This window comes from Mya arenaria, chromosome 1 (assembly GCF_026914265.1).
Source record: "Mya arenaria isolate MELC-2E11 chromosome 1, ASM2691426v1".
Taxonomy (NCBI): Eukaryota; Metazoa; Mollusca; class Bivalvia; order Myida; family Myidae; genus Mya; species Mya arenaria.
The window spans coordinates 51,930,232-51,947,237 of record NC_069122.1 but is presented as its reverse complement, the minus strand read 5'-3'; the positions used below and the strand labels follow the sequence as shown (position 1 = coordinate 51,947,237).

The 17,006-nt window shown below is 35.3% G+C and overlaps 1 protein-coding gene across 1 annotated transcript; it reads right to left on the bottom strand.

Annotated features, from left to right (window-relative positions):
• Positions 1-12,366: 12,366 nt before the first annotated feature.
• Positions 12,367-15,590, bottom strand: LOC128227801 (trichohyalin-like). Its single transcript, XM_052938667.1, has 2 exons — positions 15,504-15,590; positions 12,367-13,855 (listed from the first exon to the last, which is right to left on the bottom strand). The coding sequence occupies exons 1-2, from the start codon at positions 15,545-15,547 to the stop codon at positions 12,367-12,369; spliced, it is 1,533 nt and encodes a 510-aa protein (XP_052794627.1). The 5' UTR covers positions 15,548-15,590.
• Between the last annotated feature and the right edge of the window lie 1,416 nt (positions 15,591-17,006).

The window sequence follows — 17,006 nt, the reverse complement described above, 5'->3', positions numbered from 1 at the left end:
TTTGTCCGGCGTCCCTTGTCCGGCATCTTGCGGCAACAATTGTTTCATTATTATACATCAACTTCTCCTAAACTGCTGGGACATTTTTTTATAAACTTGTACCTTGTGTTCTTTGGTTTCAAAATTGTTTAAATTAACTTCATGCACAAATCTAGTTGTCCTGGCAATGTAAAAAAAAAAATACAAAAAAAATCTTGACAAAAAACATGAGGCCTAATAAGAGCTTAGATATTTGGTGTGTTACATTGTCTAGTGGTTGTCTATTAAGTATGTTCAAATTATGCCGCTGGGGTCAAAATTGGCCACACCTTGGGTTACAAGTTTACTCTAAACACAAAATCTGATTGTTATGTAAAGTTTACTCTTGAAGCAAGTCTTGCTATGTTGTCTCTCTTTCTGTTGGAGATTGAATTATAACTATAACAATGGATTATATTTTATAAATTCTTCAAACCGTCACTTCTTAGGTAATTATTGTTCTTTTAAGGTTTTTAGGTTTAAAGATTAAAGTAATTGGTATATTTCCTTATTTTCTTGAGAATTTCTTTTTTTACTCAATAATGAATTTAATAATCGGACTTTTCCATTGAACTACATGTAGACCATTGTAAGATACAATCTTATAATTTGCGTGAAAAGTTAATACATCTTTAAATATATAAACACGAATTTAGTTCATGTATATTGAAGGAAATGTTGTGTTAGTTGGAAACAGATACATTGTTATTTGCAGCAGAGCAGTGTGTAGGTCTATCAGATCCTCAGAGTTAACGGCAGTTTATTGATTTTATTGGATGGTGCACTGTCCGTCGTTCGTTTGTCAGTACTTAACACAATTGCTTCCTTGTAAACATTATGACCCTTTGGTCAAAACTGGTCACGTCCCGAGGTTTTTCTTTGGACTTGTATAGGGAATTTTTGAAAATCTTCTTGTCTGATACCGTTAGGCCAAGACCTGAAATAATGTGTAACAATCATCATATAGTGGTCCTCTACCAAGATTGTGTAAGTTATGCCCTAGGTCAAAGCTGGTCCTACCTTTTTTGACATACTTTCTTATTTTTGAATGTACAGCGAATAAATTTTGACCATGTTCACAATTCTGTAAAGAAATAACACTGATGTGCTTTTATGACATTGACTGTGTTCTTTTGGACTACTTTCTTATTTTTAGAGCTACAGCAATGAAGTTTTGACCATGTGTAAGGTTTTGAAACAAATATCAATGTTGTCATCGGATGACCTTGGCTGTGACCTTTTGACCTACATTTTTATTTCTTGAGCTACAACAATAAAATTTGATCCATGTATAGAGTTTTGAAACCAAACAGATATCAATGTTGTCCTAGGATGACATTGACTGTGACTATTTGCCCAACTTTCTTATTTTTTAAGCTACAGCAATGGAATTTGAACTTTTTGTAGAGTTTTGGAAAAAAATATCAATGTTGTCCTATGGTGACCTCGTCTTTGACCTTTTGACCAACTTCATTATTTTAAAAGCATCAGTAATAAAATTTGGACCATGTCTACAGTTTTGTGAACATATATTAATGTTGTCCTTAACTTATCTTGACTGTGACCGTTTGACCTACTTTGTTATTCTTTAAGCTGCCGCAATGAAATTTGGACCATGTATACAGTTTTCATAACAAATGTCAACGTTATCCGTATTTGACATTGACTGTGACCTTTTGACCTACTTTCGTTTTTTAAAGCTACACCAATGACGTCTTGACCATGTTCACAATTTTGAAAACAAATATCAATGTTGTGCATGTATGACATTTACTGTGACCTTTTGACTTACTTTGCTATTTTTGAAGCTACCGCAATGAATATTTGGTCATATGTAGAGTTTTGAAAACAAATATCAATATTGACTTTGTTATGTGACCTTTAGACCTACTTTCTTATTTTTGAAGCTACAGTTTCGAAATTCGATCCATATACATGTACAGCTTTGAGTACAAATATCAAGCTATGTTGATTTACAGGTTAAACACTTTTACTCAGGTGAGCGAATTAGGGACATCATGGCCCTCTTGCTTTTAATAAAGATGATAATGATAAAATCTTGCTAGGGATGGGTCAAAGATGTGGAATTGATTGTCGAATGCAAAAAGAAAAATACGGGAAAAAACATTAACCAAAATTACTTCTTGATTGTGTTCGATGGTAAAATGATCAAACACTATTACTCATAAAGATAAACAAGATAACTACAACGACTATGGTTAACATATATCCCAGTCAACCGTTTATTTCTAAACAAATTGGTGTAAACGTCAAGGAATGTGACAACAACAGCAGGACTCAACGTTGGTTTCACCAGTTTTTGAACATTCAACTTGGAACGTATCAGCAATTATCAAAGAAATAAAAAAAAATAAGCCTTATCAGATCTAGCATCATCTTAAAGACAAGTATAAATATACAAACAAACACTGTCATAATCGTTCTCTTACTTAAGTATTTGTAACCAATTTTTACCAAACTTGATGACAATGTTTACTGGCGTAATATCTTGACCGAGTTTGATCAACAGCCAGATCGAATTATTAACTCGTGTTTTGGTTCTCATTTCTTTCAAAATTTTACCAATTTTTCTTTTGTCCGCTTTCCATCTTGAACATATCAAACAAATCTTGGCTACACTGTTTATGGCTAATACCTGATTTCGATCAACGGTCAGATCGCATTTATAAAACTGAAGTTGTAGCCCTTAATTTTTTTTATCAAATGCACTTTGACCGCTGTCTTTATTGTGTATCCGTTAATAAATCTTCACTTTAATGAAGCAATTTACCTTTTTAAACAAGGTTGATCAACAGCCAAATCACACCATTAACTCGGGTTTTATGGCCTTGAAAATAGAGAGGATGCAAAACATTACTTATACAGGTACGTGTTGACCAATATGCAATCAAGGTATGTGTACACCGTATAAGTTTATAATGACATGTACAATAGCACGACAAAATTTATTACTGCCACTAACAACGTACATACAAGTATACAACTTTGATTAAAGTGATATTTCGCAAACAACTTTTAACACATACTAGTTTCACACATACAAGCACACATACACGGACACATACAAGTACAGCTACAATAACACCTACACATACTAGTTCACATGCAGGTACATGTACAAGTACATATAAAAGTACACATACATGTACACACACAAGTACACAAACATGTACACATACAAATACAGCTAAAGGTACAATTACACGTACCAGTACGTGTTCAAGTACACTTACAAGTACACATACAAGTACAAGTAAACACAAAAATACACATACAAGTAAACGTACAAGTACACATGCAGGTTTACGTACACGTACATGTTCACATACAAGTACACATGCAGGTTTACGTACACGTACATGTTCACATACAAGTACACATACAGGTTTACGTACACGTACATGTTCACATACAAGTACACATACAGGTTTACGTACACGTACATGTTCACATACAAGTACACATGCAGGTTTACGTACACGTACATGTTCACATACAAGTACACATACAGGTTTACGTACACGTACATGTTCACATACAAGTACACATGCAGGTTTACGTACACGTACATGTTCACATACAAGTACACATGCAGGTTTACGTACACGTACATGTTCACATACAAGTACACATGCAGGTTTACGTACACGTACATGTTCACATACAAGTACACATGCAGGTTTACGTATACGTACATGTTCACATACAAGTACACATGCAGGTTTACGTACACGTACAAGTTCACATACAAGTACACATACAGGTTTACGTACACGTACATGTTCACATACAAGTACACATGCAGGTTTACGTACACGTACATGTTCACATACAAGTACACATACAGGTTTACGTACACGAACATGTTCACATACAAGTACACATGCAGGTTTACGTACACGTACATGTTCACATACAAGTACACATGCAGGTTTACGTACACGTACATGTTCACATACAAGTACACATACAGGTTTACGTACACGTACATGTTCACATACAAGTACACATACAGGTTTACGTACACGTACATGTTCACATACAAGTACACATGCAGGTTTACGTACACGTACATGTTCACATACAAGTACACATACAGGTTTACGTACACGTACATGTTCACATACAAGTACACATGCAGGTTTACGTACACGTACATGTTCACATACAAGTACACATACAGGTTTACGTACACGTACATGTTCACATACAAGTACACATACAGGTTTACGTACACGTACATGTTCACATACAAGTACACATACAGGTTTACGTACACGTACATGTTCACATACAAGTACACATACAGGTTTACGTACACGTACATGTTCACATACAAGTACACATACAGGTTTACGTACACGTACATGTTCACATACAAGTACAATACAAATAGTGTTTTACAATCTCTCTATTTTCAAAATTTGACCATCTTCATACAAGAGCTATACTTATCAAATCCTAAGCAAGTGGGATGGCAAGTTTTATTGGGATATTCTTTTTATATCTCATTCGGTGGAGATAAGCCAGCAGATCACATTATTTAAAACAGAGTTATGGTTCATTAAACTTAAGGAAACCAAATAAAAAACAGATACTACTAAACTAATAGGTAAACCACAAGTACTTCAATGATTAGAGATCCAAAGTTTGTTCGAGTGATAACTTGACAATTCCTGGACGTATGGTCATCAAACTTGACATGAAGGTTGGGCCTGACCAGTTGATGACCCCTATTGATTTTAGGACTCATCGGGTCAAAGGTCAAGGTCACAGTAACCTTTAACGCCAAAAAGTAAACAAATCTTCTCCCAGTGATATCTCAAAAATGCCTGAACCTATGATAATCAAACTTGACATTGAAGTTGTGTTTCATGGCAGGTTTGATGAAATAGGTATAAGACATTTAACACGTTTGTCTAAATAAAAACAGATATTCACAAGATCCTCAGTATTTCCGTATCAAAAATCGATGACACTATAAACTATACATTTACCTTGCCCAACATAAACCACAACACAAATTATTAACTTGGCATGTTTATCGCAACGTATATCTAATGCACAAAGTATTGAAGCGTAATAAGTAAATATTGCATGTAGCATACATTTATGTAAGGAGGCAGTAAAACAATAATTGCAATTCGAAAGATACATGTTCAAATTGTACAACACACTATATTTGTAAAAACAATTTCATTTCAAGGGTGAATATATAGTATAAGATCAATATTTCATCAAATCGACCACATTACGCTTACTGACAATTAAACTTCACATTCACCTTCAAAGGTGTGCCAGAGTTAAAAAAAACAACAGAGAATAAAGTTCAGCCCAATTATGGAATGTAAAAAATAACCTTGAAAACTATACCCACAGCACCCATGCAGCAAGTCCTTAATCACGGCAATAGCATATCTACTGGGGTCTGAGATGTCCTCTGTAATTATTTGCCTGATGTCATTTGTTCAAAACAAAACAACAAGGAGCACAACAGTTTCCGTCCGTAAGGCTTGATGAATATTGAAATGCTAGCTACAACTGGTACAAAATTTATTTAATCATGGAAACACGTTTTTCTAGTGGTTTCCTTCTTCTGCAATTTGAACTGGTCCCCTAAAATAGAATTCAACACACATGATGTATACTTTTGAATCATACAACAGGAATAAGAATCCTACACGTGTCTGTAATATAAAAACCAAACAATACATACTATAAATCGTATGTAGCACAGCACGAACACCTTGTGCATTCTCGCCAATATCCTTCCACCAAAAGTCTCACATCTGAAGCAGACGACAAATTATCAATTTTGAAAACGGAAATGCAATATATTTCTTCTTTCTTATTGTTCTTGTTTTCATAAAACTTGATTACTACTATCTATGTGACACTGCTGCTAGACTTGTCTACCTCTCAATCCATCCGTCTGTTCGTCACAAGTTGTGTCCGCTACATAGCTCGCGAACCACTTAAAGGATTTTGAAATATTAATCCACGAATGTTCACCATATTGAGACAATTTGGAGAGCGGAAATCATAACCAGCTAGATTCAAGGTCAAGGTTACACTTACATGTAAAAGGTCATAAGACAACATTTTGTTTCTGCTCCATATGTCTTGATCTGCCTGGAGGAGTTTGGCATCACTACCCACACATGTTCACTTTATTGAGACGATATGCAGAGAGCATATTGCAATCAGCTTGGTTGAAGGTCAAGGTCTAACCAAGAGTTCAAAAGTGAACCTTTTGAACTGATTGAAGGATTCTGAAATAATCACAATACGTTTCCCCCGATTTAGACGATGTGCAGATTGCATGCTATTAAGGTCAAAATAATGGGTCATAGATCACACGGGTATAATATAACTATAATTTGTGTCTGGTACATAATTATCTTATTATTATCTGCTTTAAAGATTTTAAAATAACTTGCCACAAATGTTAATAATATATAGATGACGTCACACTTAGAGGTCAAAGTTTAACCACCCTGACTTTGTTCTTGTTTTTCAAGAAACATTGCATTATTGTCAATATTTTCTGTTATTTTTTCTCCTGACTTTTACATACCCTCAACCCTTACCCAGAGTAACCACCATCATTGTACTCAATACTTCCGGTTGATGTCATTGATTTCCATACAGTTTATTATAAGTGTATATCATTTTAAAACATAAAGCAAACTAATAAAAAATCTAGCAATGCAAAAATGGTATAATATATTAAGATGTGGATCGATCAATGCACATTACTGTGCTATTTCTTTTTTTAATCTACATAAGATTTCTTCCCTTTACTTTAGTTTGCTTCATTTTGCCTCATCTGGAGGTGGTTGGAGTCTTTAACGAAGACAGGATGGAATTTTCATAGCCTTGTTGTCATTACTCCCATCTTGCAAAAACTTTCACCTTAACCATAACTCACATGCAATTTGGTACACATGTAACAAATGCCAATACTCACATTTGCAGTAAGGCCCAATACTTTGGCTTTAATAGTTGTTATGCCCTTTCATTGACTGGACCTGCTTGCTTAGTTCCTTTTGATTAATTTTCCTTTGTTTTATAACCAGCTCGTAGACTCAACATTGCATTAATTTCACATTATATTACTTCAGATTACATTACTTCAGTTTACATTGCTTAACATTACATGACTTTTCATGTCTTAATATTACAGTTGGTCAGGCTCAGCAGTATAGGGTGTCAGTATTGCAGATCTCAAATTAAACTCACTTGTCATAGTACTTTAAATTTTTTATCAGATTTTGAAAAAAACGGTGGTGTAAGGGATGGTAATATTTGAACATAACATGATAAGTTGACAACAATGTTGTTAATCATGTTGTTAACTTTAACAAAGTTCTGAACAATCGGCCTAAGCATGATGTATGTGATTACGTAACACAAATCCCAAACCCTGACCAATATTGGGATTACTGGCACCTGTGTTGTGTACCTGTGTTAAAACAGATTGTTTTTACCGGTAATGTTTGGTATTCCGACACTTGGTTAGTCACCAACACTGCCCTATTATATTATGAAAATTATAAGTTTGAAAGTATAAAACTTGTGACAGTCTTATTCCTTGTCAAAGATGTATGATTTTTTTTAAACTTTCGTCCATTTGTTAAGAAATTATATTAACCATTGTGATGGTTATATCTTTTTTCAGTAATAAGACATTGATTTTATTGTAAAGTTTAAAAATATGGCCTTTTGTTGTTGGACTAATATTAACAGGTATTTCATTCATTTGCAGTGTTCTATTTGCAGAATAAAACATTAGAAAAATGAAATGATGAGAGCTGTAATTAATCTTATTATTCTTATAATAACCAGTAAGTATCATGTTCAAACTCGAAATATATTAAATATTGCTTAGTCATGTATTATTACTTCGTTATTATTATTTTTGATCTTGGAGTATTATAAGACATGTTGTTTTATTGTTAACGTTGAATAATATATTAAAATACCTAAGATACCAATCGTTTTGTTTTAATGTCTAAATTTGTTTTAGCTCACCTGAGCACAAACCCCTGAGCACAAAGTGCTCAAGATAAGCTATTGCGATCTGTCTATGCTCGTCCGGCGTCCCTTGGATTAGATATTTAGTGTGCTATATTGTCTAGTAGTTGTCTATTAAACATGTTCAATTTATGCCGCTTGGGTAAAAATTGGCCCCACCTTTGGTTACAAGTTTACTATAAACACATTTTGTTAAAATCTGTTTGTTATGTAAAGTTTACTCTTGAAGCAAGTCTTGCTATGTGGTTTATCTTTCTGTAGTTCATGTAAATCGAAGGACAAGTATGTTGTGTTAGTTGGAAACAGATACATTGCTATTTGTAGCAGAGCAGTGTGTAGGTCTATATTATCATCACAGTAAACGGCAGTTCATTATTTTTTATAAATGGCGCACTGTCCGTCATTCGTGTGTCTGTACATAACACAATTGTCTGTGAACATCAAATCATGACCCTTTGGTCAAAACTGGCCAGGCCCCGAGGTTTTTCTTTGGACTTAAATAGGGAATTCTTGAAAATCTTCTTGTTTGAAACAGCTAGGCCCAGACCTTTAATAATTTGTAACAAGCATCATAGAGTGGTCCTCTACCAAGATTGTGTAAATTGTGCCTCTTGGGTTAAAGCTGGTTACAACCTTTTTGATCTAGTTTCTTATTTTTGAAGGTACAGCGAAGACATTTTAACAATGTTCACAATTCTGTAAACAAATAACACTGTTGTGCTTTTATGACCTTGACTGTGAAAACAAAACAAATATCAATGTTGGTTGTCCTCAGATGACCTTGACCGTGACCTTTTAAACTCCTTTCTTAGTTCTGCAGCTACAACAATGAAATGTGGTCCGTGTATAGAGTTTTTAAAATAAATATCAATGTTTTCCTCCGATTACCTTGACTGTGACCTATTGACATACTCTCTTGTTTTTGAAGCTTCGGCAATGGAATTTGGACCATGTGTACATTGTTTTAAACAGATATAAATGTTGTCCTATGATGACCTTGTATGTGACCTTTTGACGATAAATAGTCATTCAGCGTTGGAACGTTGAACTAAACAGGTTGAGTTTTATAAACTATTTTTATATATCCTATTATTGTAGTCATTTCGATATAGTAAAATGTTTGGATCAGCATTTAGTGATATTTAAGAGTATCGTTTTTGTGTATGTGTGTGTGAACATGTATGTCCGTATAAGCATTTCTACAGAATGAGATACCCAGAAGAACATTATTAACTCAAATATTTATTTGATATTATATTTGAATGCTATACTGGGTGAGTACCTAAATCGGAACACTTTCGGCACTTTTTTTAAATATTTTTAGTTAGACTTGCACCAAAACTACAAAATTTTCGATCAGCATACAAGCCCAATTTGTTGATATAAATGGTATTTTTCATGATAAAACCAATCTGCATGAAAAGTACTTTATTAACCGCACAATTAAGGACTGCCATTTTCGTCCTCAGAGTACCTTAATATGTAACAGTTTTAATTTGTTATTTATTCTTATGAATTCTTTTAAAACTATTGCTACATGATTTGTTTAAGTAAATTAATAATTTATGTTATTTCCAGCTTGTTTTTTGTCATTTTTTGTCAGTAAAATTTGATGATTTCAGTAAAATACAGGCTGTACCAGTATGCTGTGATTGTGGCAAGCAAGTCTTTTCCCCGCGTGCCATGTATGGTCCTTTGAACATGAAAAACTTTAAATGTTAGCAGTATTTGAAATGCTTACCGTAGATAAACTGATCTCATTCAGAAAAAAAAACCACTTGTATAATGGGCGTTCCATATTTAGGTACTGTTCCGATTTAGGTACTCATCCAGTATATGATAAACAGTTTTGCATTTCCACATGTATGTATTAGTCAACGTCTTAGTGCTACTAAGTATTCAAATCATTAAATGATTTTTTGAATTGTGTGTTTGTCTATTCAGAGACATGGAGTCTATAAAGGAACATTACTTATACGAGTTCGTGTACGTGTTGACCACTACGTCATCAACGTATGTGTACAATGTACAAGTTTCGAATGGCATGTACAATGCAAGGACGAAATTTATTAATGCCACTAACAGAATTCATACAAGTATACGACTTTAATTTAAAGGGATATTTCGCAAACAACTTTTAACACGTATACAAGTTTGACACATACAAGTACACATTGTGTTTTACAATCTCTCTATTTTCAAAATTTTACCAGCTTCAATTTGACTGTCTTCATACTTACGCGTTTCTTTTCCAATCCTAAGTAAGTGGAATGTCAAGTTTAATTGGTATGATATCTAATTTGGTTTTGATAAGTAAGCAGATAACAGAATTAATCCAGAGTTATGATCCATTAAACCGTCAGAATTGAGCCCATCTTCGGTAGCAGTCGCCATACCCTCAGGGCCATGATTCAATTATATTCATTCACCAAGTGATGTTTGGTTAGTGGGAATGACCTAGCAAAGACATAACGACTTTATTTTAAATGCTTGAAAGTTTAATGTATATCATGAATGTTAAAGAATATACAGATGAAAAATAATAATCAATCACAATATGATATACAGATTATATAAGAAAAAAATATAGTACATTGAAAATATAATGAAAGCAAGAATTAACCAGTACATGTAAATACTGAAATGAAAAGAAATGGTAGCGTGAGGTATATAAGATACAGAAAAATATATGGCATACTTGTATGATATTCAAACATTCTCAAAAGCATAACTGTAGAATAACATTTAGATACAAACATCATACTAACTCAAAGCACCGAAGGTGATACAATGAAACAAAGGGGACAATCCAATTAGTCTAAACATGGAGTATAACCTCCGTGTAGAGGCATACGGCTAGGACTCAAAATACACTGCACTGAATAAGATATATTAAACGTACAAACACCATAAATGATTGCATTATGTCCTTTAAACCGTTAGTGAAACATGGTTCACTGGAAAACAAGTCTACTATCTATCCTAGTGTGTATGCGCCTTACTTTACACTTAAAACTATGATACTGTTTCAACAATATTAGAGTTTAAGTGTTAGGAACAAAGATCAATGCATACCAAGTCAACGAGAAATACATAACAAAAATGACGAAGATAACATAAACAATAAATCAACTTTATCAATAAATGCTTTGTGATTGCTTTGAAATGATGGTCGTTTCTGAAAACCATAGATTTAAATCTCACACATTCATTTACACTCGGAGCAAAATTTAAAAGTTTTATAAACACTGGTATAATGGAATAAAATCTCGTGCTTTTGTGACGGTAAAACATATTTCTAGTAATTGTATAAAATTAATCATGATTAAAATTTAAGAGACAAAACATGTAATAATATTGTCCGCAACATACAATTATTCTAGTGGAATTAGAAAGAATTGCTATAAGCACACACTTTCTCTCCTTCCTAAAGTTTCCAAGCAAATGCACTTATTCGATGTTTTTAAAATATATGCATGCAATGCAAAAATTAAAGCATATTATCTAAGAGGAATCTTCAAATTTGTCTCTGGTCAAGGCTATGTAAAATAACATCATGTAACCTTGTAAGTTGTAACTGAATACACGAATGGAATTGACCTTCATCTGAGGTAAAATTCAAAGTAAATATTCGAAATTCATTTTTTTCTTATTCAAGTATAAACATTTCATAGTCTCCATTTGCATTAGCTTCTTCATGTTCATGTTCAGCTAGTTCATCTTCTAACTCATTTCATTCTTCCTCGCTCATAAGTCATCGTCTCCATTTGCAATAGCTTCTTCATATGCTTGTTCATAGTTTTCCCTTTCTAATTCACTTCTTTCTTCCTCGGTCATAAATGACTCAAAGTCTCCATTTGCAATAGCTTTTTCACGTGCTTGTTCATATCGTTCCCTTTCTAACTCAATCCTTTCTTCCTCGGTCATAAATGATTCATAGTCTCCATTTGCAAAAGCTTCTTCACGTGCTTGTTCATATCGTTCCATTTCTAACTCAATCCTTTCTTCCTCGGTCATAAATGATTCATAGTCTCCATTTGCAATAGCTTCTTCACGTGCTTGTTCATATCGTTCCATTTCTAACTCATTACTTTCTTCCTCGGTCATAAATGATTCATAGTCTCCATTTGCAAAAGCTTCTTCACGTGCTTGTTCATATCGTTCATTTTCTAACTCATTCCTTTCTTCCTCGGTCATAAATGATTCATAGTCTCCATTTGCAAATGTTTCTTCACGTGCTTGTTCATATCGTTCCATTTCTAACTCATTACTTTCTTCCTCGGTCATAAATTATTCATAGTCTCCATTTGCAAAAGCTTCTTCACGTGCTTGTTCATATCGTCCCATTTCTAACTCAATCCTTTCTTCCTCGGTCATAAATGATTCATAGTCTCCATTTGCAAAAGCTTCTTCACGTGCTTGTTCATATCGTTCCATTTCTAACTCATTCCTTTCTTCCTCGGTCATAAATGATTCATAGTCTCCATTTGCAAAAGCTTCTTCATATGCTTGTTCATAGTTTTCCCTTTCTAATTCACTTCTTTCTTCCTCGGTCATAAATGACTCAAAGTCTCCATTTGCAATAGCTTTTTCACGTGCTTGTTCATATCGTTCCCTTTCTAACTCAATCCTTTCTTCCTCGGTCATAAATGATTCATAGTCTCCATTTGCAAAAGCTTCTTCACGTGCTTGTTCATATCGTTCCATTTCTAACTCAATCCTTTCTTCCTCGGTCATAAATGATTCATAGTCTCCATTTGCAATAGCTTCTTCAAGTGCTTGTTCATATCGTTCCATTTCTAACTCATTACTTTCTTCCTCGGTCATAAATGATTCATAGTCTCCATTTGCAAAAGCTTCTTCACGTGCTTGTTCATATCGTTCCATTTCTAACTCATTACTTTCTTCCTCGGTCATAAATGATTCATAGTCTCCATTTGCAAAAGCTTCTTCACGTGCTTGTTCATATCGTTCCATTTCTAACTCATTCCTTTCTTCCTCGGTCATAAATGACTCATAGTCTCCATTTGAAAAAGCTTCTTCACGTGCTTGTTCATATCGTTCCATTTCTAACTCAATCCTTTCTTCCTCGGTCATAAATGACTCATAGTCTTTATTTGCAATAGCTTCTTCATATACTTGTTCTGCTTCTAATCTACTTAATTCTTCCTCAGTCATAATATTTTCAAAGTCGCTTTCAGCATCCGATTCGTCCAAGTCAGACTCACTTTCAGAACCAACAACATCGCCAAATTGAACAGGTAAAAATGTTTTTAAATCCGTGTTTGGTTCACCATACACTACCTTCATACACTCCGCCGGAATATCGCAAACTTTTATCAGTATTTCTTTCGTATCTGTTGCCCATTTCCTTGCATTGTATCTAAATCCTTTATTAGGACTATCTGGATTACTTTGAATATGCCTATTCAAAACAGTCAGATTTGAAAGATCAATGATGCTGACCTTTTGTCTCATTATGCGCAGCATCACCAAATTAATTTTAACGATCGTGTACTTCCGAGTTTTCTTTGCTTTTGCCTTCGTTAAAAACAATTTGCAAGCTTCAAGACTTGCTGAAGTAGAAATAAACTGTGATTTCGCCACTCTTCTACGCACGTGTCCAAACACTGTCACGTTGGCGGTTGGATCACGAGCCGTAAGATTTGCTGTTGGTTTTTCTGTCTCAGCTAACAAACGGTACACGTTTAATGGAATGACCATGACGGAGCAGTTCTTTAATTCTGTAATTTCAAGCCGATCTGAATATCTTCCGCCACTACATGAAAATAACAGAAACACTCATACATGTTAAATCATTTCATATCAATCGTTTCAACGTTCGTATATAACAGATATGCAACGAAATTTGATGACGATGATGACGATGATGACGATGATGATGATGATGATGATGATGATGATGATGATGATGATGATGATGATGATGATGATGATGATGATGATGACGACGACGACGACGACGATGATGATGATGATGATTATGATTATGAAATAAAGCAGTGTACCGAGGATACTAAATTTCTTAGAGTGTGTACGTTATCTGATTATCCTTAGAGTATCCTACGTGTTCCGGTTCGGTGAGCGTGTGATATCGTTTCGACGTGTTTTGGTTGAAATTGTTTATATCCAGAATTGGTGTTGCAATAAGATTTTTTCACAGTTTCAGAATGTCGTTTTAGGATCTAATTGTAGAGATTTTTTTTATCTTTTCCGGATTTTTATTTCAACAAGATAATTTTGTAATACGCCCCTGCTGTCGGGGCTTAAATAGGTGGTCCTCTGGTTAGGTCCGAGACCGCGAGGTTGTATTGATACATTCTGACTAATAACTTTTGTTCAATCTCATCTCATCGGAAAAGCATTAGTTAATCATTTGCAAATGGAATGATTTTAGGCTCGGATTAGCAATAGTTTAGTCACAAGGGAAATAAAATTACTCATTCTATTCTGAAAAAAAATATTGCCAATATATAAATTGGGAGCGAGTTCTTATAAGCTTCCCTGTTGTTTATCTGTTGATTAACTACTTAATTTGTTTTTCAACTCCCGCCGTTGAAGTGAGGGCAATTGCTGGCGTTATTACAACAATTCGTACTCTTTTAATATATAATGCAAGACAGCAACATGTATGCCATGTCGTTTTCAAATCCAACATACGTTACAGCATAGACGAACCAAAATGCAAGGGTTTTTAACCAATCACCTTTGCCTTTAACCTACTGATATTGGTCCTGCGCGCCACACGCCGACTTACTATTAGTTAATACTTATTCCACGGTAATTTAACATTCCTTATACATGATCGTAGTCACAGCCCGGAAAACCGAAATGCAAGAAAGTTTGACCAATTATCATTGAGTTGTAACCCTAACCTTTGGCCGATATCGTGGTGAACATGTATGCCATGTTTTTTTTTATAAATTTCTGAAAAAATGTGCATGGCCAAGTTTCAACCTGAACCACATATATTAACATATTCAGGTTTCAGTCTTTCCAAAAGGTCTTTGCGTCATCGTTTCACTGCAAGACGCTTTCCCCGGTGGGTTAAAGTTATATTCGGTGTGATTTTAATTATATAAAAAAATACCCTGTTCCATGCGGTTTAAAAGTCACAGTTTTTTTGGGCGAAACTTTGGGCGAGCGCCGTCTTCCCTCGAAATGAAAATTATATTGCGGAGATGAGGATTAAAAGGGGATTCAGGCGTCCTCAATATCAGCCTGATTGAGGTATTCAATGGCGGACACAATCACAATCACTCACTGTAAAGGTATTATTTGAGATTGTTGGTGAAATAAGCCTGAGTAATGACGTCAAATTGTACATGTTATCAAACCCATATAACTTATGTTGATATTTTTCGACATAGTTTGAAAATGATGTTAGTTATCTTAAAATAACTTACTTTATTTTAATTCCACATCTGTGTTCAGAACTCTTATTTATCATTCATTTACCCGGAAGATTATTTTCTCTCAATGCGTAAATTATTTTTAACCCGGAAGAATGATTTGAAGGTTGATAAATGATAACCTTAAACGTCCAAATAAAGCGAAATGAAATATGATGGAAAGGAAACTAAATGAAAGAGCACAGCAGTCTTGTTTAAAGAAACAATGAGCAAACTTACTGTACAAGACAGGAAACACAATATGGCTATTAGACACAAGGAACAAACTTACTGCAGCAGACAAGACACACCATGCTACAAGGCAGAGGAAACAAACTTACTGCACCAGACAGGCAGAACAACGTTACAAGACAGAGGGAGCAAACTTACTGCACCAGACAGGCCACACCACGCTAAAAGGCCAAATGAGTTGACTGACTGCATCAGACAGGACACACAACATTACAAGACAGAGGGAGCAAACTTACTAAACCAGACAGGACACACCATGCTACAAGGCCCAATGAGTTGACTGACTCCACCAGACACGACAAACCACGCTACAAGACACAAGTAGCAAACTTACTGCACCAGACAAGACACACAACGCTAAAAGGCACAATGAGCAAACTTACTTCACCCGACAGGACACACCACGATACAAGACACAAGGAGCAGACCCACTTCATCAGACATGATTCATCACTCTACAAGGCACAGGAAACAAACTAACTTGATCAGACAGGACACACCACACTACAAGGCAGAAGGAGCACACTGACTTCAACAGACAGGACACACCACGCCGCAAGACACAAGGAGCAAACATTCTATACCAGACGGGCCACACAACGCTACAAGGCACAAGGAGCAAACTTACTGTACCAGACAGGACAAAAAACGATACAAGGCACAAGAACCAAACATACTGTACCAGACAGGACACACCCCGCTACAAGGCACAAGAAGCAAGCTTACTGTACCAGACAGGACACACCACGCCGCAAGGCACAAGGAGCAAACTTACAATACCAGACGGGACAAACAACGCTACAAGGCACAAGAAGCAAACATACTGTACCAGACAGGACGCACCACGCTACAAGGCACAAGGAGCACACTTACTGTACCAGACAGGACACACCACGCTACAAGGCACACGGAGCACATTTACTGTACCAGTCAGGACATACAACACTACAAGGCACAATTAGCAAACTAACTTCACCAAACAGGACACACCACGCTACAAGGCACAAGAAGCAAACATACTAAACCAGACAGGACACACTACGCTACAAGGCACAATCAGCAATCTAACTTAACCAGACGGGACACACCACTCTACAAGGCAGAAGGAGCAAACTAATTTCACCAGACAGGACACATCACGCTACAAGGCACAAGGAGCAAACTTACTGTACCAGACAGGACACACAACGCCGCAAGGCACAAGAAGCAAACTTACTGTACCAGACAGGACACATAACGCTACAAGGCACAAGAAGCAAACTTACT

Excerpts from the sequence above, each read along its gene's own strand:
- LOC128227801 (XM_052938667.1), bottom strand. The coding sequence starts at position 15,547 with ATGATAAATAAGAGTTCTGAACACAGATGTGGAATTAAAATAAA. Across the intron at positions 13,856-15,503 it reads AGATGTGGAATTAAAATAAA|TGGCGGAAGATATTCAGATC; the intron begins GTAAGTTATTTT and ends ATTTTCATGTAG.